Source organism: Ceratotherium simum, chromosome 16, assembly GCF_057802395.1.
Source record: "Ceratotherium simum simum isolate JZ-2026a chromosome 16, ASM5780239v1, whole genome shotgun sequence".
In the NCBI taxonomy this organism is placed as follows: Eukaryota; Metazoa; Chordata; class Mammalia; order Perissodactyla; family Rhinocerotidae; genus Ceratotherium; species Ceratotherium simum.
Genome location: NC_141915.1, coordinates 19,341,502 through 19,368,375, shown reverse-complemented (window position 1 = coordinate 19,368,375; position 26,874 = coordinate 19,341,502). Strand labels below are relative to the sequence as shown.

The 26,874-nt window shown below is 36.8% G+C and overlaps 1 protein-coding gene across 2 annotated transcripts in view; it reads left to right on the top strand.

The window, feature by feature from the left end:
- Positions 1-26,874, top strand: part of NLK (nemo like kinase) — a 165,609-nt gene that overhangs the window by 90,034 nt on the left and 48,701 nt on the right. For both annotated transcript variants that reach the window (XM_087440756.1, XM_004433395.3), the window contains exons 2-3: positions 8,644-8,773; positions 17,628-17,683. In XM_087440756.1, the coding sequence (XP_087296882.1) occupies positions 8,644-8,773; positions 17,628-17,683 (186 nt within the window). The remainder of the gene's footprint in view (positions 1-8,643; positions 8,774-17,627; positions 17,684-26,874) is intronic.

Below are 26,874 nucleotides of genomic sequence, written 5' to 3'. Positions count from 1 at the left end.
GAAGCGGAGCGCGCGAACCTAACCACTGTGCCACTGAGCTGGCCCCCAAATTGCTTTTCTATGCTCAAAAATGTAACTGTGTAGTTTGTTTTTACCCTTTTAGTTATATAACACACATACAGAAATGTACACAAAATAAAATATACAGCTCAGTGATTTATCACAAAGTACACACTTCTGTAGCCACCATCAATGTGAGAAATAAGACATTGTCGGCACCCAGAAGTCCCCTCTTGCCCCTCTATCATTATCTCCTCCCCACCCCCGAGATAATCACTGTCCTAACTTTTATGGTAACTGCTTCCTTTCTTAATAGTTTCTGTCTCCTTCATATGCATCCCTAAACATTAGAGTTCAACTGTGCTTACATTTTTAATATTATAGAAATGAAATCTTACAGCATCTATTCATTTGTGACTGGTTTCTTTTGTTCATAATTATGTTTGTGAGAATTCATCTATGTTGCATGTTGCGGTAGTTCATTTTAATTGCCGTAGAGTATTCCACTATATGAATATACAACAATTTATCTATTCTGTTGTTCTTGGATATTTGAGTTGTTTCCAGTTTTAAGGGTATTACAAATAAATTGCTGCCATGAACACACTTGTATGTATTTCAGTGTATAGGTGTGCACATTTCTCTTGGGTATATGAGTCAAATCGCTGGGTCACAGTGTACATATCTTCATTTTAGTGTATAAAGCCAACCTATCTTCCAAAGTGATTGTACCAATTTACATCCCAGCAGCAGTACATAAGAATTGCTGTTGCATCACATCTTCACCAAACATTTGGTATTATCAGATTTTTAAATATTAGCCACTCTGGTGATTATATAGTACTTTCTCATTGTGGTTTTAATTTTCATTTCCCAAATGACTAATGAGGCTAAGCTCCTTTTCATATGTTTATTGGCCTTTTGGATTAGCTTTTTTTGTAAAATTCCTATTCAACCCCTTTTTAAAAATTGATTTGTAGGAGTTCTGTATGTATCTGGATAAGAGCCCTTTGTTCCTTATTTGTGTGTCGTAGTCATCTTTACTGTGTGACTTGCTTTTTTACTCTTAACAATGTACAGATATGAAAAGAAGTTCTTGATTTTAAAGTAGTCAGATATATCAATTTTTTTCTGTTATGATTAGTGCTTTTTGTGTCCTGTTGAAGAATTCTTTCCCTGCCTCAATATCATGAAGATATTCTTCTACATGTTATCTTCTAAAAGCTGTATGATTTTGCTTTTTCACATTTATATCTACAGTCCACTTGGAATTTATTTTTGTTTATGGAGTAAAGTAGGGTTGAAGGTTCATTCTGTTTTTCCATATGGCTATTCAGCTGTTCCAGTACCATACATTGAAAAGAATGTTGTATCTATCAGGGTCCAATCAGGAGAAGGAAACTATACCAATTATTTAAAAGTTTAGTATGGAAAAAAAGTGCTGATTGGCTGTAAAGTTGTTTGTGACTAAAGTTTAAAGTTGTAGGTAACTAAAAAGACAAGAAGAGAACACTAAGGTATCATGGAAGTAGCAGCTACCACTGTACAACTGGAGGAATAAAGGGAAGAGGTTGGAATTATTAAGACTTAGAACCTCATGCTACAGAAATTCAGATGTCTAAGGAGAGGATACTAGCTCACTAGTGCTGCGTCTGGGGTGGAGGATGCAGTGAGGCTGGTTCTGTGAGTGTTGGGAAAACTATAAACTGGGTTCAGCTGCTGTTTTAGGACGGCACTACCACTGCTTTGTCATAGGCTGACACAGAAATAAGAGACAGACAGAAAGCTCACAGGAAGGAGCAAGTCCCTTTTTCTTCCTCCATCCCTAAAGCTGGCTATTGGCAGAGCCTCACATGGAGCTAGTTGGCAAAACCAAAATATGGTTTGCAAAGTCTTAGCCCCAGTATTAAAGAGCACTGTTTAGGTGGGTGGGTTTGAAGCTGAGAAACAATAGCTTAAGCTACAATCTTTCCATCTGCAGAGCCACCTTTATGATAAGCCAAGTGTCTGTATAGGTGAAAGTCTATTTCTGGGTCATATTTCTATTTCATTGGTCTATTGCACCAAAATTATACTAAGTTACTGTAGCTTTATAATAAGTTTTCATATCTGGTAGAGCAATTTTTCCCACCTTATTCTTCTTCAAGAGTGTCTTAGCTGTCTTGGCATATTTACCTTTCCATAAATACTTTAGAACTAATTTGTCTAGTTCCACAAAAAGAAAACCTTTTGGGATTTTGATTGGAAGTTCACTGAATCTATAAATCAGTTTGGGGAGAAGTGAAATTTTTACAATATTGAGTTTTCTAATCCTTGAATATAGTATGTCTTCCATTTACTTATGTCTTTAATTTCTCTCAATAATATTTTTTAGTCTTTTGTGTAGAAGTCTTGCATAGCTTTTGTTAGCTTTAATCCCAGATATAGGATACGTTTTATATTATTATAAATAGTAGTTTTAAAATTTTTCATTTCGGGGGCCAGCCCCGTGGCTTAGCCATTAAGTGCGCGTGCTCCGCTGGCGGCCCGGGTTCGGATCCCGGGCGCACACCGACGCACTGCTTCTCTGGCCATGCTGAGGCTTCGTCCCACGTACAGCAACTAGAAGGATGTGCAGCTATGACATACAACTATCTACTGGGGCTTTGGGGGGAAAATAAAGAAATAATAAAATTACTAAAAAAAATTTTTTTCATTTCAATTTTTTATTTTGAAAAATTTCAAACATACATTTTCTTTACTTTTGAATAGTTAGACCCCATTATACCCATCGCCCAGATTCAACAATTATCAAGATTTGCTTCATTTGTTTCAGCAATCCTTATTACTTAAGTATTTTAAAACAAATCTTAGATCTAATGTCATTTCACCTCTATATACTTAAGTTTACATCTCTAGAAAATATGGCCATTTAATTTATACTCATAATTCTAAGCCATATTCAAATCTCCCCTTTTATTTTATAAATGACTTTTTACTATTGGTATGTTCAGTTTGCTTTTAACTAATAGCATATTGGGACTTACATTTTATGTTAAGTAATTACTAAAATATTAGCTTAGCCACTAAAATATTAAATGATAAAGCATTCTCTCTGGCAATTAAAAACAATTTTTTTCTTATGATATGAACATCCTAAATTCATTACAATTTTTGACATTGGCAAAGCCATACTGTTGTAAACCTTCTGTGTGAATAAAACTGTCCTTTTCTTCCACTTAGTGGCTTCTATATTTATAAACCTAATGTGCAACAAAAATTCCCATTCTTTAATTTTTAAAAAAATCTTTATATTGCTCAGGGTTCCTATTACTGAACACATATCTTCAGGGAGTCATCAGTGGGATTAAAAGCAAACACATTTTTGTGTGACATAGTTTTAGTCTTGGTTACCCTTTGTAACCTCTTCTTGTCCAAAGTTGTTTAAATGCAAGAAGGAGATGCAGTTGTGAATTATTTTCCTTTGTGGCTTTGTACAGAAACTTTTCCTTCATTGCAACTGGTTTTCCTACCCATACAATATTCATAGGTCTGTTTCTAAGGAGAGGACTGTGGCTAGTGAGCCATGAAAACTTCCTAGACTTAGCAGACTAGGCTGTGTCATGCTCACCATCTAACATGAGAAAATCCCCACTGAAAAGACAGCGTGGCAACTTTCCACAAGTCAGACTCCTCACAGAGATATTTGACAGTGACTGAGGAGGAAGAGTGTCTGATCTTCCCCATATCTGCATTAAGGATAGAACCAATTAATTATGGTCTAAAGAACAATAAAATATTCCTAAACAACAACAATTAGCATAAAATGATTTTTCACCTGTATTATACCTTAACCAGTGATTACTGGTGGGGAGTTGAGGAGATCTTAAAAGTTAGATCTTATTCACTAGTAACAAGTCTTTGAAAATAAATATGACAGCTTGATATTGGATGGCTTGCCTCTTCCCTATTTCTCCTCCCTTATCAGAATGGCCCAGTGCTGTCTCTCATCTGCTGGGATCATGACTATTTATACTTATTTAAACGCAGAGTTAAAGGATGTTTAAATTCATATTTAACTCTTTCAGTTAAATGTAGATGTTTTGCTGCTTCTGATCAATAGTATTATGTTAGGATATGAGAAGAAGACTGAACTATTTCACTGCTTTGGTTTAGCTATCGTATAGGGCCTTTTTTCCTTATAATATCAGATTAACAAGTTTGGGGATCATATTAAAAGTATCTGAAAAAAACGAAAAAAATCTCTTTTTTATGTATAGAGCTAACTCAGCAAATACCAAATTTGGATAAACATAAACATCAGAAAACCCCAACTGAGAGAACAAATTTTCTAAATATGCAAGATGAGAACCCTTTTTTATGTGTTTTGGGGCGGGGGCAGGGAAGCCTATAAGGTTGGTTCTTCTAAATAGTGTGCAACTCTGTAAATTATGTCAGAGAGCACACAAACTATAGCCTGTTAAAATTCTGGTTTAAAGGCCAGAGAGACAAATATAAATTTCTTATTCCTTAACCTGTGATGTCCTTGAACATATAACAAGGACTAAGGTACAAATAAGATACATTTTCTAGACTTATTTGTTGTCAGAATTTTTGCCTCATACTTTGCTATTGTTTTCTCAGGCAGACTTAATCTAAATATAAGTAAAAATAACTTTTAAGGAAATGAATTTCAAAATGAATGTGAAAGCAATAATCTAAATATTTAGAGTCTAGTTAGGAGGTTCTGTTACTGAGATGCCTACAGTATTGGTACAGTTGATGTAGTAATTGTAGTATATATAGCAAAAAATAGAGGATCACTGATTACAAGTTTATGTAAATAGAAGAACTTGATTTTCTTAATCCAAGTTGAAGCATTCACATTATAAATTATTTATTTGCTTGGAATAGTTAAAAACCTGTATCAGAAACATGAGTTTTAGAACTGCTAAAACATGTAGGGGAAAGATTCTTGACATAAAATGAATGAGGAGCATATAATTTCTTGGAGATTCTTGTTGACTGGTTATACTAATTTAAAGATGTTGTAATGTAACATTCTAGTGCCTGGGAAAGTATTCCCAATAGTAAGTTTCACTTGTGTTTCATTCCAACCCTTCTCTTGTCAGTAATTTAAGCAGATTTAGGGCAAATGGTCACAGTTTCCTGGGATTAAGAAAATACAACAAAACGACCACACCAGATCTAAAAAGCTTCCTGTTTTGGTATTGTACTCTTTTGACTGACTCTATATCTCCCTGAAGAATGGCTTGTGGATTCTTCTGGCTGATTAAAAAACAGTTCAGCTTGTATTCTGACTGCAGAGAAAAATTGATGCACTCTAGGCAGATGTAAGAAAGGATTCTTTCTCACAACCCTTAAAACTTTTTTTTGATATAGTGTTTGTAGAATTAGAAATTAATTTAAAACTTTGGAAGTAAATACCTGATAGTTTAACTTGAATGCTTATGAAGGTAATCAGATGAAATGACAGATGCACTGTTTTATTTAGGGCATCCAGTATTTGGTAGAGAAAGAAACTGACCAGTAAGTCGAAGGATGGCTCCTTTTTTCTAAAATGAGGGAAGTTGCCCTAAATGTTGTTCATTTATCTCCTCAGCTGGAGCTTCATTAACAAGTGCAGTTGGAATAACCAGGGTATTGCAGCAGCAAAGAAACTAAGCACAGCAAGCCTTTCAGTAACAAAGAAAATAAAAGAATTCCTGTGTAACAGGCTTCCACACTTATCTGTGTTCTGTGGTACTGTTTGTGCTGAACTAAAGCATCTGCTACCTCAAGTTAAGAGAGAACAAATTCAACATGGCGTGAAATTACTGCACTGCCATTCACATTCATTAGAGTTATATTGTTACCAGGCACACTGGCTTTTGCATGAATAATAAAATAAAATGTGGCTTTGTGGATTTTACTGTAAAACATTACAAGGCGCAGTACTAACCTTGAGCCTGGAGTGGGTTTATCTTAGAGCAGCTTTCCTCACCACAGTAGGGTCAAGACTGGCAAGAAGTCAGAGGTTGGGAAGAAGTATTGCTGTATGAGGCCTTTGGAAGGGGCTTTGTGTTAAATCAATTTAGTCATCTTTTAAAAATAATATTTATTGTGCAGGCTAGCTATTAGAAATATTAAAATTATTAAAGTACCATTTGGCAACCATCGTAGTAATAATTGATTCAGGTAAAAATCATCAATGGATGCTAAAGTTAGTGGGTCAAAGTTTAATAAGGAATAGAATATTTACACAGTTACAAAGGGGAAAAAATAGTAACTTTGCAGTGGAGAAACCTGACAAACACCTTATCCAAGTGATCAAAGTTATCAACAGGTAATGGGAAAAATTTAACATTGTATGCCTCCTAATGTGATGCACTGAGAAGACATCAGTTCTATGTTATTCCTGTTAAAAACGCATAACCTGAATCTAATCATGAGAAAACACCAGACAAACTCAAATTGTGGAAGAGTCTATAAGGTAACTGACCTACACTCTTCCAAAATGACAGTGTCATGAAAGACAAATTCTAAGTAACTGTTTTAGATTAAAGAAGACTCAAGAGACATTGACAATGAAATGCAATATGTGATCCACAATTTTCCATCTTTGCTATTTCATTGACATTTTTCTTTTCTAGTATCTAGCTACAGAGGTGGTGTATTTAGACAGAAAAAATATATTTTTAATAGTCTGAATATAATATTATATTTGGTTTCCTTCATAGTTTACTTTCCTAGTTTATGTGGATTTTAAGCAGTGTTGTGGATTTTGGTTGGTATTTTTTAAGCAACAGTCAAGAGTGTTGGGTCTCTTGGCCTGGTTGAATTACATTTCAAGCTATTGAAGACTTAAAAATGATAATACTTAATTGTTTTACCAAATTTTCAATCAGTGGAGGAAAGTAGAGTCCTCATGCTGTTTAAAAATACTAGAATGCACCATTTAAGAGTTTCACAAGCACTTAGGAGAGGAAGTAGTTAGTGATCACGAAGATGAGTTTATAAAGAAGTCATGGAATTCATAGAGAAGTTTGGTATAGTTTTCAGACAAATAGGTAGATAACAAGAATGCTTTATTTTCAGGAACGCAATTTGACGAGAGTGTGATTTCTTTGTGGACAGATGAAGAAATGAACTGAGTGATTGTGGTTAATTAAATAAGTAATTAATTGAATAACCATACCCACAATTAAAGATTGGATGCCAGTCTCATAGATGGTTTCTAGTGTTGTATCTGTTGCAGAGATCCATTCTCAATCCTGTTCTAAACTTTAATTAATAACTTGGATAAAGGCATTGATGACATATAGATCAGATTTTAAAATGACACCAATCTGGGAGGGATAGCCAAAGCGTTGGATGACTGAAACAGGAACTGAAAGATAATGGTAGCTGGGAATGTTAGGCAGGAATCGAGCAAAATAAATCTGACAGGAATAAATTCTACAAGGACAACTGATTGTAGATGATGAGTAGAAGGAAAAAAAACTTTAGGTTAATTCATGGCAAACCAATTTGCCAAATGGCCAATTGGTCATATTTTTCCAAATTTATTGATTTGTTTGTTTTAACTATTTGATTTAATATGTATCAATTGGGTCCAGTCAAAAAAATGGAAACCACTCTAGTATTTCAAACATAGGGAAATGTAATGCAGGGAATTGGTTATATAGGTGTTAGAAAGCTAAAAGAGAAGAAAAGGGGATGCTGAGCTGTTAAAGAGATAGTAACTTTTGGAGGCAGCTACCATACCAAGAGCTGAGAAACAAAAGGAAGAGGTTATCATAACCTAGAAGCTACAGCCCTAAGCTGGCACTTAGACTTCTGAGGAGGGGATACTGTTCAGTTACTAGTGGTACTGAAATCTTTATTACTAAAAGATGTTCATTTATATAAGAAACCAAAATATTTCTTTATTTTTTTTGTGTGAGGAAGATCAGCCCTGAGCTAACAACCATGCCAATCCTCCTCTTTTTGCTGAGGAAGACTGGCCCTGGGCTAACATCTGTGCCTATCTTCCTCCACTTAATATGGGACGCCGCCACAGCATGGCCTGACAAGCGGTGCGTTGGTGCGCGCCTGGGATCCGAACCCGGGCCGCCAGCAGCAGAGCACGCTGCACTTAACCACTATGCCACGGGGCTGGCCCGAAACCAAAATATTTAAACTGTGTTCTCTATATTGAACTAACTGTGATAAAATCTGAATGAACATCTCTTCCATCTTGAATTTGGTTCTGAAAGTAAAGCATAAAACTAATTTGCCCTCAGTTGTGTTAATGTTCTACTATATACTTCTTTCCCCATTTTTGAAATGGCTTTACCACTAATAGCCCTCCTACCTCCGATGTATTGGTAAGTGACCTCTCAGAAAGAGTAAATGTTTATAGAAATTTAGACAAGGATTTAAAAAAAAAGAAGAAGAAGAAAAGGATGGCGAATGAGTTGGGTGGGCTAAACATTCTCTTTGATTTATAGGTGTGCACTTTTTTTTTTATCTTCTTTCTCACTGACACCTTAAGCATTATTAAGTGGATTTAATATTGAGTGTTTTAAAATAAAGATATTTGTCATGCTCTGAAACATTGAAGAACAAGGTTTTGAATTGATTTCTCTTTTTTTCCTCTCCTCCCAAATATTGCTTCTTTAGGTCAGTAACAGATCCAAGAGATGGAAAGAGAGTAGCACTCAAAAAGATGCCCAACGTCTTCCAGAATCTGGTCTCTTGCAAAAGGGTCTTCCGGGAATTGAAGATGTTGTGTTTTTTTAAACATGATAATGTAAGTGAAATTGGTGTTTGGGATAAACTGTTGCCTTAGCATGCTTAATTGTATTAGTAAAGAGCAAAAGAGAGTTAAAAGGGGAACATGTAAGTTATTAAGGGGTTTGGAAACCTGAGGCAAATTAGACTCTTTTTATGAACAATGAGCAATTTTAAGTGAGTTCTAAGATTTATTGATTGACAGATAAATATTAATTGATGTAAAGCAAATGTTAATATTTGTCTGAGGAACAACACTAATATTCAACATAAAAATAGAGTGTAATATGTAGTCTGAGTGATTTAAGTGGAAATAATTGGCCCCTGATTTTAAATGCTTTATTTTTATCCTTTAATATTTTTAATCAGAGATTAAGTTAAAGATGTGGGAAAAGTTTCTCCTTTTAAAAAACAGTATAGTTCCTAAAATAACATAGGTTATTTATGGCTGTGTTTAGAGATGTCAAGACTCATGGGCGAATAGAATTATTATGGTTTGAGAGACAGCTTTTCCTCAACTAATCCTGAATTAAAGGTTTGATATATTTAAAATTTACCTGGGGGATGTTAGCATTGGACACTTAGTTTTCAACTTCATGTGAAAAGAAAAGCTGCCTCACATTCTGCATTTGGTACTCAACCTATGCTGTTTTAATTGCTGAAATAAAAACTTTATCAGAAAAATAATAATTTCTTGTGAGTCTGACTGCTTTTTTGCACAGGAACCTTTAAAACTTTGGCCAAAGTGTGGGTCTCACTTTAAGAGAGAAATTTGTAAAAGTTTGAAGTATTTGGTAAAACTAGAAATATCAAACTTATATTTACTTGAAGCTCCTTGGTTTGACATATTTCATCATATTGATTGAAATCTGTTTTCCTTAAACTTTTTAGAGAAGTTATTACTGTCTTTCAGTCAGTTGGGACTGCTTCGCAATGTCTTTGTTTCAATCACTTTCAAAATTTTCACTTGAGTTGCTATTTTATGACTCATTCCTCAGATTTTGGAAGTGATTTAGAATGATGTCTAGTGTTTGCTTAGTTATTTATTTCTCGAATTTGCCAGAGTACCACCCCAACATCAAAGAGTGCAAACCATATGTACATTGTCAGTGACTCAAGTAAAGATATCCATGGTGAAGAAAATTTTGAAGGTGGCATCAGAAATTCACTTACTAAGGGTTTCAATGGTTTGTTATATTCAGACCTATTTTGGCTTCTTTTATAAAGGAGGGGTGGTGTAATAGGCTGCTATCTATATATATTGGTATCTTTGCTCATGACTCATGCCTATAGAGTAACTAATTAAGTTACAAAGATAGTGTCAGAGTGAGTAGTATAAGAAAAGAAACAAACTGAATTCTTGGAAAATCATGCCTATTAAAACACAGCAACTACTGTTTAGAGCTCCTGAGCGCTATCATAAGAGAGTTCTTGTGGTTTCTGTGGGGATGTTCAAAAGTGAAGCAGAGAGTTGGAGATGAAGATGACATGGCACCACTATTTTATACATGATGAATTTATGCTGTGCTCTGAGATCTATCTCTAAAAGCATCTTAAGGCCAGCATACCTGGTATGCGTGGAATGCCAGTCTAAGAGACAACTGGTATTTGATGTAGTTAAGGCAACAAATGTTTATTAATTGTGTGCTGTGTACAGAGTACAGTGCTAGGTCATGTCAGGATACAAAAACAGTTTAAAACATGGTTCCTTTTTGAAGAGGGTGGACCAGATGTTTAACACTTGTTACTATGTATCAGAAAGTATGCTAGATGCTTTACATACATTAATTCAGTTAATCCTTAAACATCTTGTCAAATAGGGCTTGTTATCTCTACAGAGGAGAAAACCAAAGCTTAGAGTTAAGTAACTTGCGCAAGGTCAAGGTGGCACAAGATTGGAGTCTCTGTTTTTTCAGAGCCCATATTCATTAATTCGGTAAACATTTATTCTGCACATCCTATATCCCTAAACTACATTAGCTTCAAGGAGTTTCTACCCTCAGGGAGTTTAGTAGTGTGATAAATACTGTGATAACGGGGCTTTGGGAAGACTGCCTGCATGGTTAAACAGTAGTACAGGACAGTCTGTGTTCTGTGCCTAGGAAAAAGCTGGGCAACCAAACCTAGAAGTATGTTAGAATCACCAGGTGAGCCTTAAAAGTGCAGGCAGGGGCCAGCCCTGTGGCATAGTTGTTAAGTTTACGCGCTCTGCTTCGACGGCCTGGGTTTGTGGGTTTGAATCCTGGGTGCAGACCTATACACCACTCATCAAGCCATACTGTAGCAGCATCCCACATACAAAATAGAGGAAGACTGGCACAGGTGTTAGCTCAGGGACAATCTTCCTCACCAAAAAAAAAAAAAAAAAGTGCAGATTCATGAGTTTCATCCCAGACCTACTAAAGTGGAATGTCTGGGGTTGAGGCCCAGGTATCTGTTTTGGTTTTTGTTTTTTTTTGTGAGGAAGATCAGCCCTGAGCTAACATCTGCCAATCCTCCTCTTTTTTTGCTGAGGAAGACTGGCCCTGGGCTAACATCCACGCCCATCTTCCTCCACTTTATATGGGATGCCGCCACAGCATGGCTTGCCAAGCGGTGTGTCGATGCGCGCCCGGGATCCGAACCGGCGAACCCTGGGCCGCCGCAGCAGAGCACGCGCACCTAGCCGCTGCGCCACCGGGCCAGCCCCCAGGTATCTGTTTTTTTAAAGCTTCTCTGGTGAATGCTGGCAGACAAGTACCATAATATTAAGGAAAAGAGAGAAATTGTTGTGGACTTAGAAGCTCAATGATGTTTTAAACACGGAGAAGGCAAACCTTAAGATGAGCCTTTTGAGATTAAGATTTGATTGAATAGAAAGAGAAGAAAGGAATGTCATGATGAAAATGGCATTTAGGAAGATTAACCTGGCTGTTGTAGGAAGGTTGGATTTTAATTTTGGGTGGCTTTTTATGTGTCAGAGAATAGCTACAAAGCCCTGGGAGGCTTTGGATTTTCATTTGAACAGAACCTTCAAAGTCGCTGTATCAAATTCATTGACTTCAAGTGATCTGACTGATTGAGATAGACACACACATATACATATACACACATACATATTTATACATTTTTTTCCTTACAGGACAGGTTGTTCCTTATCTTAAAGGACAGGTCACCTTGATGTAGTAACTTAGGGAAAATAGAAATGGGTTTAACTTTCTCAAGATTGATGTTGTTTAGCTTATCACTAGTGTCTAGTCAGAATCTGAGCTATTATAAAATCTGGCAAAATATTTTCTACTTCGCTCACCTATGCACTTGTGACCCTTCTCTTAATGCAGACATGCTGTGTAGCTGCAGATAGTGTTAATGCTAATAGTTCTACTGCTAAAGAGTATGAAACGTCTAAGGATGCTGTGAAGTAGATTACTTTTCAGTGGATTATATTCAATGTATTCCCAATCAAAATCCCAGAAGGGTTTTGTATGTGTCTGTAGAAATTGACAGATATTCTAAAGTTTATGGAAATAGAAAAGTTTAGATCTAAAATACTCAAGAGAATCTTGAAGAAGGCAAACAAAGTTGGAGATTCGCACTTCCAGGTATTGAGACATATGAAGCTACAGTAATCGTGGCAGCACAAGGATAGACAGATTAATGGAACAGAATAGGAAGTCTGTAAACTGATATACACATATATGTTCACCTGATTTACAAGAGAGGCACCACTGCAATCCAGTGGGGAATGGATGGCCATTTCAGTAAACAGGAATCAGTTAGGTATTCATATGAAAAAACCGTACTTCACAACATGTACATAAATTAATTCAAAATGGATCATAGACTTAAAGGTGAAAGGTAAAATAATAAAGCTTCTAGAATAAAACATAGGAAAATATCTTCATGACTTTGAGATAAGCAAAGATTTTTTTAACTGGACAAGTAAAGCATTGGCCATTAAAAAAAAATTGTTAAACTGGATACCATTAACAGTAAGAATTAATGCTCATCAAAAGAGAATGAAAAGACAGACCTCAGACATATATCCAACAAAAAACTTGCTTCCAGGGGCTGGCCTGGTGGGTACAGCGGTTAAGTGCTCGCACTCCGCTGTGGCGGCCCAGGATTCGAAGGTTTGGATCCAGGGCAAGCACTAATGCACCGCTTGTCACGCCATGCCATGGCGGCGTCACATATAAAAAGTAGGGGAAGATGAGCACAGATGTTAGCCCAGGGCCAATCTTCTTCAAGAAAAAAGGGGAGGATTGGCATCAGATGTTAGCTCAGGGCTAGTCTTCCTCACAAAAAAAAAAAAAAAAGAATAAAAAAAAAAAACTTGCTTCCAGAATATATTATGTGATAGCACAGTTTTTTAAATAAATATTTAGCATTTGAGGAAGACCACTAAAAATTATTATTTTTTTTTTAGCTGAGAAAGATTCACCCTGACCTAACATCCATCACCAGTCTCCCTCTTTTTGCTTGAGGAAGATTTACCCTGAGCTAACATCTGTTGCAAATCTTCCTCTATTTTGTTTGTGGGCCACCACCACAGCATGGCCACTGACCAGCAGAGTAGGTCTGCGCCTGGGAACCAAACCCCAGCCGCTGAAGCAGAGCACACCGAACTTAATCACTAGGCCACTGAGGCTGGCCCTAGAAATAAATATTTTACTTGACATTTTTGAGACTGTAAATTCTGTATCTAAACATCATATATCTTATGAAGAGCTTCTACAAATCAAGAACTTTTGCCCATCAAGGGGCCAGCCTGGTGGTGCAGCGGTTAAGTTCGCGCACTCTGCTTCGGCAGTGGGCCGGGGTTCACATCCTGGGTGCAGACCTACTCACTGCTCATCAAGCCATGCTGAGGTGGCGCCCCATATAGAAGAGCTACAGCTCTACAACTGTGATACACAACTATGTACTGGGGCTTTGGGGAGGAAAAAAAGGGGGAAAAAAAAAAGGAAAATTGATAACAGATGTTAGCGCAGGGCCAGTCTTCCTCAAAAAAAAAAAAAAGTTTGTCCATCAGTAAAAGACTTACTCAAGAATTTCACAAAAGAGGATAACCAAATGGCTAATAAGCATATAACAAAGTGCTTCAAATTGTTAGTCATCAGAGAAATGTAAATTAAAACTGCAATGAGATACTACTGTATACCCACCAGAATGGCTGAAATCAGAAAGACTGACAAAACTACTCAGTTTGGGCAAGAATGTGAATCCACTGAAATTCTTACCATTGCTAATCAGAGTGTAAATTTGTAAAACCACTTAAGAAAACTGGCAGTTTCTACTAAAGCTGAATATATACCTACCCAATGACCCAGCAGTTCTACTCCTTGGTATACTCAAGACAAATGACTCTATATATCCACCAAAAGACATGTACAAGAATGTTCGTAGCAGCTTTATTCCTAATACCTAGAAATTTTGGAAACAACCCAAATGTCTGCCAACAGTACTCTGTTTAAGTAAATTATGTTATATTCCATTCATATAATGGTATACTACACATCAATAAAAAGGATGAACCACAGATCCATCAACATGGATGAATCTCACAGGCATAACAGTAAATGAAAGAAGCCATACACAAAAGACTTCACTCTTTATGATTTAATTTGTATAAAGTTCAAGGACAGGCGAAACGAATCTATAGTGATGGAAATGAGGACAGTGGTGACCTCTGAGCAGGGATGGGTTTTAACTGGAAAGGCGCAAGGAGGCCTTCTGGGATGTTGAAATGCTTAATTTTTTTAATTTAGATTTTAGCCATGGAGTCAAAATTCATCATATTATGCACTTCGTGTAAAAATTAATCAAATTATACACTTAGGATTTGTGTACTTTACTATATATTACAACTCTATAAAAAACAATAGTAATAACATAGTGTCTACCTTAAAGAACTTATAATCTATTGGGGGGTGAGAGAATGGGAGGGGGTAGCTCCTTTGCTAAACATGGGATTTAACTGGATTCTGTGAACAGTTAAATTTCTAGTCTTTATATTTAGGATTGATATTATTCATGGCAAATTCTTTTATTGATAAAAGGCTGACTAAAGAAACTAAGCCATTTAATCATCAGGTAACCAATTTATAGGGGGTTTTCTAACATCGCAGAGGTTAAAATTCTAAAAAGCAGCTACTATAATGAGCTTTTGTCCAATTCTTAAAAGATATGAGAAATGTGCTGAACAGTGTTTGGCAATGACCATTATTTAAGGATGTAGCTTTAGTTCATTTTTTAATTAGACAAGTCTGCTTACTTTTTTTGTATTTGAGATCCTTTGAAGAGTTGGTGGTATTTTGGGATACTTTGACTCTTTACAAGTCAGAGTCTTTACAAGCGTCCTCCTATTTACATCATAAGGTTAATCTCACACACTTTTATTCCCACAAATAATAGTGGGGTTATAGGGGGACTCTCGGGCTATTTAAATAGGGAGTCAGGCATGAAGTCTAGGGTTTGAAACTGCTGCTATTCCTTCTCACTTACTCATTTACATCACTTCTAAGATTCCTGAATCATTTTTATCGGTCTAAGCACTGTTTTTGCCACCTAGAAACACGGTGGAATGCCATCTTCTGATAAACATCTTGAAGTAGAAAGAACAGGAGTATAAAACAACAGGGGTTTAAAAAATTCCAGGCAGAGTTTAAAATATTGTACCTTGGAAGCTAAGAATCACAGCTAAATGCTTTGGTGCAAATGTCTAAGCCTGTTTCATATGGCTTTTCTATGAAAAGCCTCATCAAATTTGGAGTAAGAAAGCCTCATTCTTCTCTATCAAGGTTTAAAATGTGTGGTTGTCACTTGCCTCTAGATAACCTCTAATTATAGCAGATAGATTTGAAGTGTAAAATAGCTTTGTCTAATGGACGCTGTCATTCATTGCATTCTGTTTTCCTCCAAGACAGGATGTATGTTGTTCAGATACAGAGTTTAGAGTCCGAAAGATGTCAAGTAAAACACTAATTTCTAACTGCCTTCCTCAAGCATCAAATATTCATGTTAAAAATTGTTCTGTCACATAATGAGAAATGAATTTATGTGAATTTGTGGCACTAGCTAATTACAGGTTTTTAAAAATATACAAATGAAATAACTTATCTTTCATATGATAAAAATTACTCTTTGAGGAAACTGGAAAATCTCTTATTTTCCATTTATGCCAAGATTCTAAGTATAAGCATTTTAATTCAGGAAGGAAAGATAGATAGTCTTTATAAAACATCTAAACTATTTTAAAACCTTTGTGTTTAACTGGTTTTAATGTGAGTAAAGGCTTTCTCATTACAAGAGGTTTTAGTTTAATTTAAAATTTTAAGGTGACAAATGCTTGGCTGAAAAAACCTTTAAAATGAACAAGGTTTCTTCCACATGTAAATTGCAAGGGGAAAAGAAAAAGAGATGGAGGAGAAATCTATAGGTTAAAACTTAAAAGACATAAATCAACCATAATATTTAGACTAACAAACTTTTTTTTTTTAAATTAGAAATTTGAGCACTGGATATTTGATGGTATTAAAAAACTTTAAAGTTTTATATCTAATAACTGTTTTTTAAAAGTTTTTATCTTTTAGAGATATTTACTGATGTATGGCTGAAATAAGTCTGGTATTTGCTTCAAAATTATATAGGGAGAGTGGAGGGTATAGATGAAACAGGAATGTATAGATAACTACTAAGGCCAGGTATGGATTACATGAGTATTCTTTATTCTTTATACTGTTCTGCCCACTTTTATATGTTTGAAGTTCTCCATAATAAAAGTTTTTTCTTAAAAATTCTAAGCTAAAGATCAGAAAATTTGAACTTGTACCACACAGTTTATTTCCTGTTAAACAACTTTTTCCTTATCCTTTGAGCCTGGTATTTCTCATTAGCAAGATAGGTTCAAATTCTTGGGTGTGACAGCATGGATGGGATTTACCAGTAGCTTAGACGGCTGGTAGGGGAAGTAGGCCTGTTTGTTATGTTGCGATGGTAGAAGTTACATTAGTAGTATGCTCCTTTTATAAAGGACTTGAATTCCAGATGCCTTAAAGTCTTTTTTCCCACCCTAGTGACTTCTTTTTTTTACGTAGACTAGAATCCAAAATGCTTAACATAATTTAAAGAGATTTTGTGCAATATATTCCCTGTCTTCCTCTTCTATTTTATCCCACTCTATTTTCTTCCCACCCACTATGTTCCATAAGCACTGACATTTCTGTTTCTAGAATCTGCCTGGTTCTTTCTTGCCTCGGTTCCTTTACATTGCCTACTCATTGTCTGACCAACTCCTATTCAGCCTTCAACTCTTAGAGTAGTGTTACTTCAGAGAAGATTTTTCTTCCCACTCCTCTTTACTTTTCCCTTCATAATAATCAATGTCATAATTATATATTTGTGTAATTGTTTATTTGTTTAATGCCTTCCTTTCCCCTAGTCATGAGAGCAAGGATGATATCAGTTTTGTATATCAGTATAACCCAAGAGCCTGCCAGGGAGAACATACTTCATAAACATTTTTTGAACAGAGAGATAAAGGAATGAATGGTACGTGTGGCTCCTTGTGCTCTTAGAGCAACACTGATTGTTAAAAATGGAGCATTTCTTTCCAATACTCTCTCCTGTGCAGGGGTTCTGGTAGCATGTAGTATAACCCAATTGCCGCTCTCATTTTGGTTTAGGTAGAACTGTCTTTTAAATAGTAAGTTTACAAACCCATCTTAATGTTTAGGACTATATTTATTGACTTATAAATTTAGTTGATCTCAGTGGACAATTGTAACTAAGCCTTAAATCATTTAAAAGTTAATAGTATTTACTTGCATTTATTTCATATTTTGTTTCCTTTTTGTTCTCTAAATTTGACTTTTTTTTCTTCCTTTTCTCAGGTACTCTCTGCCCTCGACATACTCCAACCACCACACATTGACTATTTTGAAGAAATGTATCCTAACCAGGGAATGTGAAAGAAGGAGACAATTTTGTATTAATTTGTTCTAGCACCTTTTGGGGTTCATGCCTTGAAGTATATTAAATCTCATCCTTGCAGAAATGATTGAGTACCTGGAACCAGGTAATTTTGAAATCCCAAGTATCTGACAGAGTGCAATATTATCAATATATCCTGAGTGGTTATAACCACAAAACAGGACTTCTGAACAGATATTTTACTTAAATCCCACATAGCCTTATGAGATAGGTGATTGCCATCCCCATTTTGCAGATGAAATGAGTGAGGGAGCTGTGTTGTAGTGGAACTCAATAAAGTGCTCTTGTCACTATACAACTGCCTGTCAGTCAAGAGGATAATACTCCCCTTATTTCTACTACTTTGGGTAAGGTGAAAATTGAAGAGATAATTCAAGTTAAATGTCCCAAGTTCCTTGGAATAATGGTGGTGTTGATGGTAATAGCCATTACTTACGTAAGTTTTTTATCAGATGCCAGGCACAATTCTAAGTTCTTTACACATATGAGTTTATTTAATCCCCATAACACTCATCTGGGGAAGGTATTCTGATTATTCTTATTTTACAGAAGAGAAAATTGAAGCACAAAAGATAAAAAACTTGACCAAGATCGCAGAGCTAGTAAGTGTTGGGATTGAGGTTCAATTTCAGGCAGTATACTGACTCTATAATCTTGACTTCAACACTACCTATATGATTCTCTTAGGATAGAGGCTTTAACATTCTGTTATTACTATTGTTAATGTGTAAAAATAGTATGTTAGGTATCATGGATAATAATAAACTGTAAAATAATGCCTGGTAATAGCTCCTGGGATTGTGCATGAAAAAAATTAGGACATAGGTTAGTCCGTCTGACATTTCTAGGCAAAGTGTCACCATTTACCATTCTGCATTTAACTTGGAAAAGCTTTAAGTGAAAGACAGAGAATCCTAAATCATTGAATTTGGTGAGCTCACAATAGTGCAGTTTATTCACTCCAGGCTTTTTATTAACACTAGGCCTTGTGACTCGGAATGGAAACCAATATAATAGCAGGATACTTTCTCTGATTCAGCAGTGAAATAAACTAAAATTTCATTCTTACACAGGTGGTAGGTAATTGCATATTAGACAATTATCTTTGATAATTTCTTTAGTAACTGGGAGCAATTAAGAGCTCCCCAAAGGGAAAGAGAAAGGCTAAGCTGACTAGGGAATTGGGACACCTTATAAGGTGATAGAATTGTCACTGATCAATACTGCTAGGAGGTTTGATCTGACAAACCAAGAGCTCTTGAATGCTGTAATCCTTGGTGATAATTTAACCCATGAATCCTTTATGGAATTAATTCCTTTGTGCAGTAAGGGTTAACTTAATGGACTTGGGTTCTCCAACCCTGTACATTCCAAAGAAAGGACTGGCCCTTGACCAGCCCCTGGCTAATAAGAGTCTCTTTGTATACCAGAGTTCTTGGGCCAGGCCAGATGGTTCTGATACATCCTTTTTTAAAAAGTACAAAATTAAGCTAAGGATAGAAGAATTGAGAAAGTTCTTTTCTCCTCAACTATAGGTCAGTAGTAGCAACTGAGGAGAAAGCATTAATGATTCCATTTCATAGATTTTCTAAAGATTACCTGGGTCCTTGTTGAAGAAAAGGAGGGAGCTGGTAGGAGTGGGGCAGTACTTGTTTCATTCAGCAGAAGTAACTTCCTATACCTGTCCAGGAGTCACCTTCTTTATCCTTTTAATTGGTGAGAAGGGAATCCATGTACTGGAAGGTATTCCTATGAGTGTGTAATAACTATTTCTGCCTCAGTGGAAATGAAGTTGCTGACTAACCTTGAAATTAGAAGAAATCCTCTTTATTAAATAAGAACTTTACTGAATTATAGGCTGTATCGGGGTCCCCAAGATCACGTTCAGGTTTGGTGATTCACTGAAAGGACTCATAGGACCCAGGAAAGCTGTTCTACTGACGGCTACAGTTTATTACAGCAAAAGGATAAAGATTAAAATCAGCAAAGGAAAAAGGTGCATAAGGCAGAGTCCAGGAGAAACCAGGTGCAAAGATCCAGTTGTCCTCTCTGAGTGGAACTGTACAGATAGTACTTAATTCTCGCAGTGACGAAGTATAACAACACAGACAAATGTCAACGAGGGAAGGTCACCATCTGGTGTGGCCAAAACCCCAGGTATACTAAGACACTCTTATGAGGCAGGATATCGCAAGGTTTCAAAGGTTATTTCTCAGGAGCTGGCCAGGGGCTAGTCCTAAAGTCTTCTAGAATGTGTAGGGTTTGGGCAGCCCAGATCTGCTGACTTAACCTTTTATTGCACATAGGCCATCTGTAGGGAAAGAATGTTTTCAGATAAGATAATTGGTGAATATGGGTATATTTTATAAATGCCAAATATATTTAGATTCTCTTCACTGAACACTTAGCTAATTCATTATATCCATTTTCTGTCTTGTCTTATAGTTCAAGCATGAATTGTTTATATCAGGCACTAATTTTGTGTACTTGGGTTTGTCATTCCTGTAAAAACCATAAGTTTGCTTCTTTTTTTTTTTTGATGAGGGAGATCAGCCCTGAGCTATCATCCATGCTAATCCTCCTCTTTTTGCTGAGGAAGACCAGCTCTGAGCTAACATCTATTGCCAGTCCTCCTCCTTTTTTATTTTTTCTTCCCCAAAGCCCCAGTAGATAGTTGTATGTCATAGTTGCACATCCTTCTGGTTGCTGTATGTGGGACGCGGCCTCAGCATGGCCGGAGAAGCGGTGCGTCGGTGCGCGCCCGGGATCTGAACCCAGGCCGCCAGTAGCAGAGCATGCGCACTTAACCGCTAAGCCATGGGGCCAGCCCCATATGTTTGCTTCTATGCGCTACGAGTTCTCAATCATTTACTATTACTGACTATAATTTAATTGAGTCTGGGAGATCCTTGATTCATTATTATTTTGAATACTTGCAGAGCAGAGGAAAGGTTACCATAGTTAGGGTTTAAAACCATGAGTGGCATAGGTGGTATGATAACGTTGGTAACTGATTTCAGCCCATTTCATTAGTTAGCAGAATGTTTCTATGAAATTCCTCTCTCCAGAATTGTTCATGAATGTTTAAATAAAGCCTTTGCTGGGGCCAGCCCGGTGGCGCAACCGGTTAGGTGCGTTCTGCTTTGGCGGCCCGGGGTTCTCCAGTTCGGATCCCGGGCACGCACCGCTTGTTAAGCCATGCTGTGGCAGCGTCCCATATAAAGTGGAGGAAGATGAGCACGGATGTTAGCCCAGGGCCAGTCTCCCTCAGCAAAAAAAGAGGAGGATTGGCATTGGATGTTAGCTCAGGGCTGGTCTTCCTCACAAAAAAATAAAAATAAAAAATAAAGCCTGTGCCATAAAATATTCGTGGAACCCTCTGGTATACTGTTTACTTAAATGTTTTACTTTCTTATTTAATTTTTTACCTTCAGGTTAAAAAATTGACACCTGTTGCTTTCACAGTAATTAGCTGGCTACAGATGGAAAAATCTTTCAAATGTAAACCTCAATATTCTTGTTTTGTGTTGTATAATTTTTAGCTACATGTAAAATGATACACAGGAAAAAAAGGTGTTTTCCAGTGGCAATGCCTTTTGGAAAACGCTGCATCTTCTTAACATAGAAAGGAATGAAACCTATAACTGCTATAGGATTATAAAGACTTTTTAGAAGGCATGATTTAGTTTGGAGTAAAGAATACCAAAAATTTGTGTTTTAGAACAGCTATTACATGGAAATGTAAGAAATCCCTATTTACACAAATGCTTTGTCTTTGCTGATTCTTTCAGTATCATAATAGGAAGTTTTCTATGTCCTGTGCTTTTTAATACAAATATATTTGTTGTAGCCAAAGCAAAAAAATTTTTTTCCTCAATTTCCTTCTGAAAAATAAGAAAACTTACTACCTAAAACACAAAATAGTGAGATTAAAAGGATCTCAAGTTACTATTTGATTTCAACTTAATATATTATCCATCTGTGTCAGCAACTCCCTCTGTAGTATCTCAAAAACATGGCATATGCATTACATGTGGTTTTAGACAGTGGTTTTCTTAAATTGGAGGATTGTTGTGTCTTTGCAGATTTTAGAATGAATAATATCTTGAGTTTTTTTTTTTTTTTTTTTTTGTGAGGAAGATCAGCCCTGAGCTAACATCCGTGCTAATCCTTCTCTTTTTGCTGAGGAAAACCACCTCTGAGCTAACATCTGTTGCCAATCCTCCTCCTTTTTTTTTTTTCCCCAAAGCCCCAGTAGATAGTTGTATGTCATAGTTGCACATCCTTCTAGTTGCTGTATGTGGGACGCGGCCTCAGCATGGCCGGAGAAGTGGTGCGTTGGTGCGCCGCCCGGGATCTGAACCCGGGCCGCCAGTAGCAGAGCGCGCACACTTAACCACTAAGCCACCAGGCCGGCCTATTGAGTTTTAAATATGTGATCATGGAATTGTGCTTTGAAGAAATTGTTTTTGAGGTCTGTTTGAGGCTCTGTCATTTTAGGTAAGTTCTAAGTATATTCCTGTGCATCTAATAGATGTTCTAATATTTAGTTGATAAAGAAGTCAGTTCATAGAGTCAAATATATATGTATTTATCATGTGATTTAAGTTGTAAAGGAAAAGAAATAGCCTTAAGTAATCTTTCATTATATATACCATAGCATTACACTTTTTTCTAAGATTAGAAAATTGGATGTTATATTGCATGTGTATTCTTTAGTAGACAGACATTTTAAACCAGAAAGTCTCTTTAAAACTAATTGAATAGTTAATATCATTTTAGAAAATCTGAGATGTATGAACATTTTGATGCAATCAAGTGTACAATAAGAGTCTCACCGTATAGTATCATGCAATCTTGTTTTTCCCTAAAACTGTAATGGAATGATTACTTCTGTACCCACCAAAAGTTTAGCCTGGGTTTTGAAAGACCATACATCTTTAGATAACTCCTTAAGCAACTTTAAAAAAGACAATGTCTGGGTTACAACTGTTATAAATCTACCTACAGGGTGCAATCGATTTAGCACAAGTCAGGTATAGAAGGAGCAATAAATTCTACCATGACCTCTGTATCCTCTAGCTTTTGTGTTTTCATATTTTTTAAATCTAATATATCAACCTAGAAAATATATTCTTTAATGATTAAGAAAGATTATATATTTTTCTGAGCTGAACTTTTAGCTTGTTAAAGGATTTGCACTTTGAGTTTCTATTTGGAAATCTGTATGAAAACAGTTTGGCACGTAATTACTTTGAGCCTACTGAAATTTAATCCAAGAGAAACCAGTTCTAATTGTTTGATTGGAAAACATTATTTATCGTGCTTCAGTCAGGATTTTGGACTATGTACATAAACAGGCCCCTTTCCCAAAAGTATGGGATGCCTACTGGGTTGGAAATAAAAATTTGGCTTGCTTTGGGAAAAGCTTATTTTTGACTTGAAATATAATCTTAGCATTTTATGGAGAAGGATATGGGTGGTGCAGGTCTTCTGTGCAAGAAGCAATTACAACCTAAAACCAGTGGAAAAAAGAAGTCTAATGAGGTGACCATGTGTCCTGGTTTGCCAGGATTCCTGGATTTTACCTGATGTTCTGGTATAATTATTAACACGTTCCTCCTTTCATTTTCTGAAATGACCCTGTTTGGATAATAGGTTTGGCTTGTGCAGACAGTGTTTAAACAGGACTCTCTTGTCATAAAGACAGCGAGGAAACTTACATGTCCATTTCGGTCAGTTAGAGTCCTTGGTAGTCCTTGTAGTTTTTGGCTCCCCAGATGCAATGGTTTGATTGAGAGCATTTGTATACTATATTTTATAGCAACATTTTATAACTTAAAGCATACATAATATGTGATTCCCTGGTGCTATGAAACAGCTCTATAACTCTCGGGGAATCTTAGGAGTCACTGAAGAGCTAAGAACAAACAAAATGAAATGTGTACGTGCATATATAAGTGAATTCTTTCTGTAACAACAATACCAGCAAAGACCAGAAATCTACATCCTAGGAGCTTTGAAGATTCCCATATTGTTAGAATTTCCTCTTCATTTATTCCATAAACACAAGCATCAACTATGTTCCCAGAACTAGGAATTTTTTTCTACTTTGCTCACTGTTGTATTCCCAGCACTTAGAACAGTGCCTAACGTATAGTAGGTGCTGAATAAATATTTGTTAAATGAATGAATAAGTTAGTCTCTGCCCTCCAGGTTTGTAATCTAGTGGGGGATACAGTCATATAAATAATAATTATAGGTTGGAAAGTATAGTGATAGAAAAGAATTAACGTATCCTGAGAGCATTGGGGGTCTCATTTTTACTCTTTCTCATATTAGTTTCCAAGCTGGATTACTTAAAAAGCATTTGATGATTTAAAACAAAAACCTTGACTTACCCACTGTCACCAATTCTGGCTCCTTACCTCTGAAGCCTAGGACAGAAATGCAGAGAAAGACTAAACTAAGGAAAAGTTAGCAGATGATCCAAGAAAACCTCAATTCCTGACTTTAACCACCACTTAGCCAATATTTATTCATTCAGCCTTATTTATTCATTCAGCCTTATTTATTCATTCAGCCAAACATTTAGCACTACTATGTATTTAACATTGTACTAATCTCTGTGGAGGATACAAAGACAAATTGTTCATTTATTTAATTTTTTTTTAATTTAATGAGTCAGGCACTGTTCTAAATACTTTACTCTTACCTCCATTTTACAGATGAAGAAATTGTGGCTTAGAGAGGTAAATAACTTGTCCAGAGTCACTTAGAAATGACAATTGGAATTTGAACTCATGTTGACTGGTCCTGCGGGGTGAGATAAGCTGTAAAGAAATAACTATCATATATAATAAAATGTGACACAAGACTATAGACAGGTGGTGTGGGACTTTAAAAGAAGGAGAGATTGCTTCATGCAGAAAAAAACAATAAGAAGACTTCACGGAGGAAAAGACATTTCAGATGAGTGTTAAAGGATGAAAACCATTTGGATGGGTAGCACTGAGGAAGATGGATGTTCCAGATGGAGGCAGTAAGTATCAGGAGCATCGTTTAGGGAATGGCAAATCATCCCGTTGGCTAGAGTTTAGCATGCATGAATAATGAGAAATTAAGCTAGTTGGGGCCAAGTCATCGAGGGCCTTGAATGTTGAACTAAGGAGATTCATTTTTATTCGGTAGGCATTTGAGTGCCCAATGAAAAATTTTTGTGGTGAGGAATGAAAGAATGAGAAGTGTACTTTATAAACTTAACAGAGTTTCTGTTTGGGATGATGACATAGTTCTAGAATTGGATAGTGATAATAGTTGCACAACAATGAATGTACCTAATGCCGCTGAATTGTGCATGTAAAAATGGTTAAAATGGTAAATTTTATTATGTGTATTTTACCACAATTAAAAAAATAAACACCTTAGCAAGGACCTGACTCTTGGGGCTGAGAGGCAGTGACTGTTGTGTACAGACTATTGTGAAAGGAGAACAGGATTCTTGGCAATTGATTGGGACTTCTTTAGCCATGCACTCAACATCCTGGGCTTTGATGTTCATGACTGGTTGGGTATTTACAGAGGCAGGACAAGGAAATGAAGAAATCTGAGGGGCTACATAGATCATTACAGAATGACTGGTCACATTAGTAGAGGAGCAATTGAAATCAGAAGAGGACAAGGGGTACTCTGAGAAAGAGGAGAGGCAAGATCCAAAGACAAATGTTGAGATGAAAGCAAACAGCAGGTTCAGCAGGAGGAGTAGTATGGTTTTAATATGGAGATTGTGTTCCAAGAAAGGAATTTGTGGTTAGAACAAGTTGTAGTAGCTTCAAAATTTAATGTAGAGGCTGGCCCGGTGGCGCAAATGGTTAGGTGCACGCGCTCCGCTGCGGCGGCCCAGGGTTCACCAGGTTGGATCCCAGGCGCACACTGACACACTGCTTGGCAGGCCATGCTGTGGCGGCATCCCATATAAAGTGGAGGAAGATGGGCATGGATGTTAGCCCAGGGCCAGTCTTCCTCAGCAAAAAAAAAAAAAAAAAAAAAAAGACGAGGATTGGCAGATGTTAGCACAGGGCTGATCTCACACACAAAAAAATACTTGTGGGGCCAGCCTGGTGGTGCAAGCAGTTGGGTGTGCACGTTCTGCTGCGGCAGCCCAGGGTTCGCTGGTTTGGATCCCAGGCGCACACCAACACGCCACTTATCAGGCCATGCTGTGGCGGCGTCCCATATAAAGTGGAGGAAGATGGGCATGGATGTTAGCCCAGGGCAAGTCTTCCTCAGCAAAAAAAAAAAAAAAAAAAAAATCTAATGTAGAGCCATACTTTGAGGTGGATGAAGTAGAATAATAATGAAAGTTCTTGGAGTTCAGATGGTTAAGAAACTGAGGAGCAGAGATTCTCTACCCTGGCTGCGCATTGAAATCACCTAGAGAACTTTTTAAAAAATACAAATGCCCGGGGGCCGGCCTGGTGGCAGTGGCGTAGCGTTTAAGCACGCATGCTCTGCTGCAGCAGCCCGGGATTGAGATCTCTGGTGCGCACTGATGCACTGCTTGTCAAGCCATGCTGTGGCGGCGTCCCGTATAGAGTAGAAAAAGACAGGCACAGATGTTAGCCCAGGGCCAGTCTTCCTCAGCAAAAAGAGGAGGATTGGCAGATGTTAGTTCAGGGCTGATCTTCCTCACAAAAAAAAAAAAAAAAATGCCCAGACTCCATATCCCAGAGATCCTGATTTATTTGGTTTGAGTTGGGTCATAGGCATCAATCAGTTGGGATCCACTAGTCTAAAGCACTGGAATGATTATCAGCATGAATGTTGAAGTTACCAGTGACCACCTGAGGGACTTGGACTATGCAAATGTGAACCAGCTGTTTGTGTCATCTAGCTAAGACTGGGATTATTGTAAAGGCTGTTAAAAAAGACAAGGATAAGAGCATATGGAATTAGTTTCTGTTATGTATTTTTTAAGAGGTCTTTGAGCAATAGCAGTGGGACCAACCCTAGTCTGGAGAGGGTAAGACGGAAGGATGCATCTTACTCCTTCTCCACTTATCAGGTCTTTAAATGGAAACCGTGTTCCCCAAAATGTGTTGATGCTTTTCATGTAAATCCGTTGTAAATACCTTTTGATAACCAAAT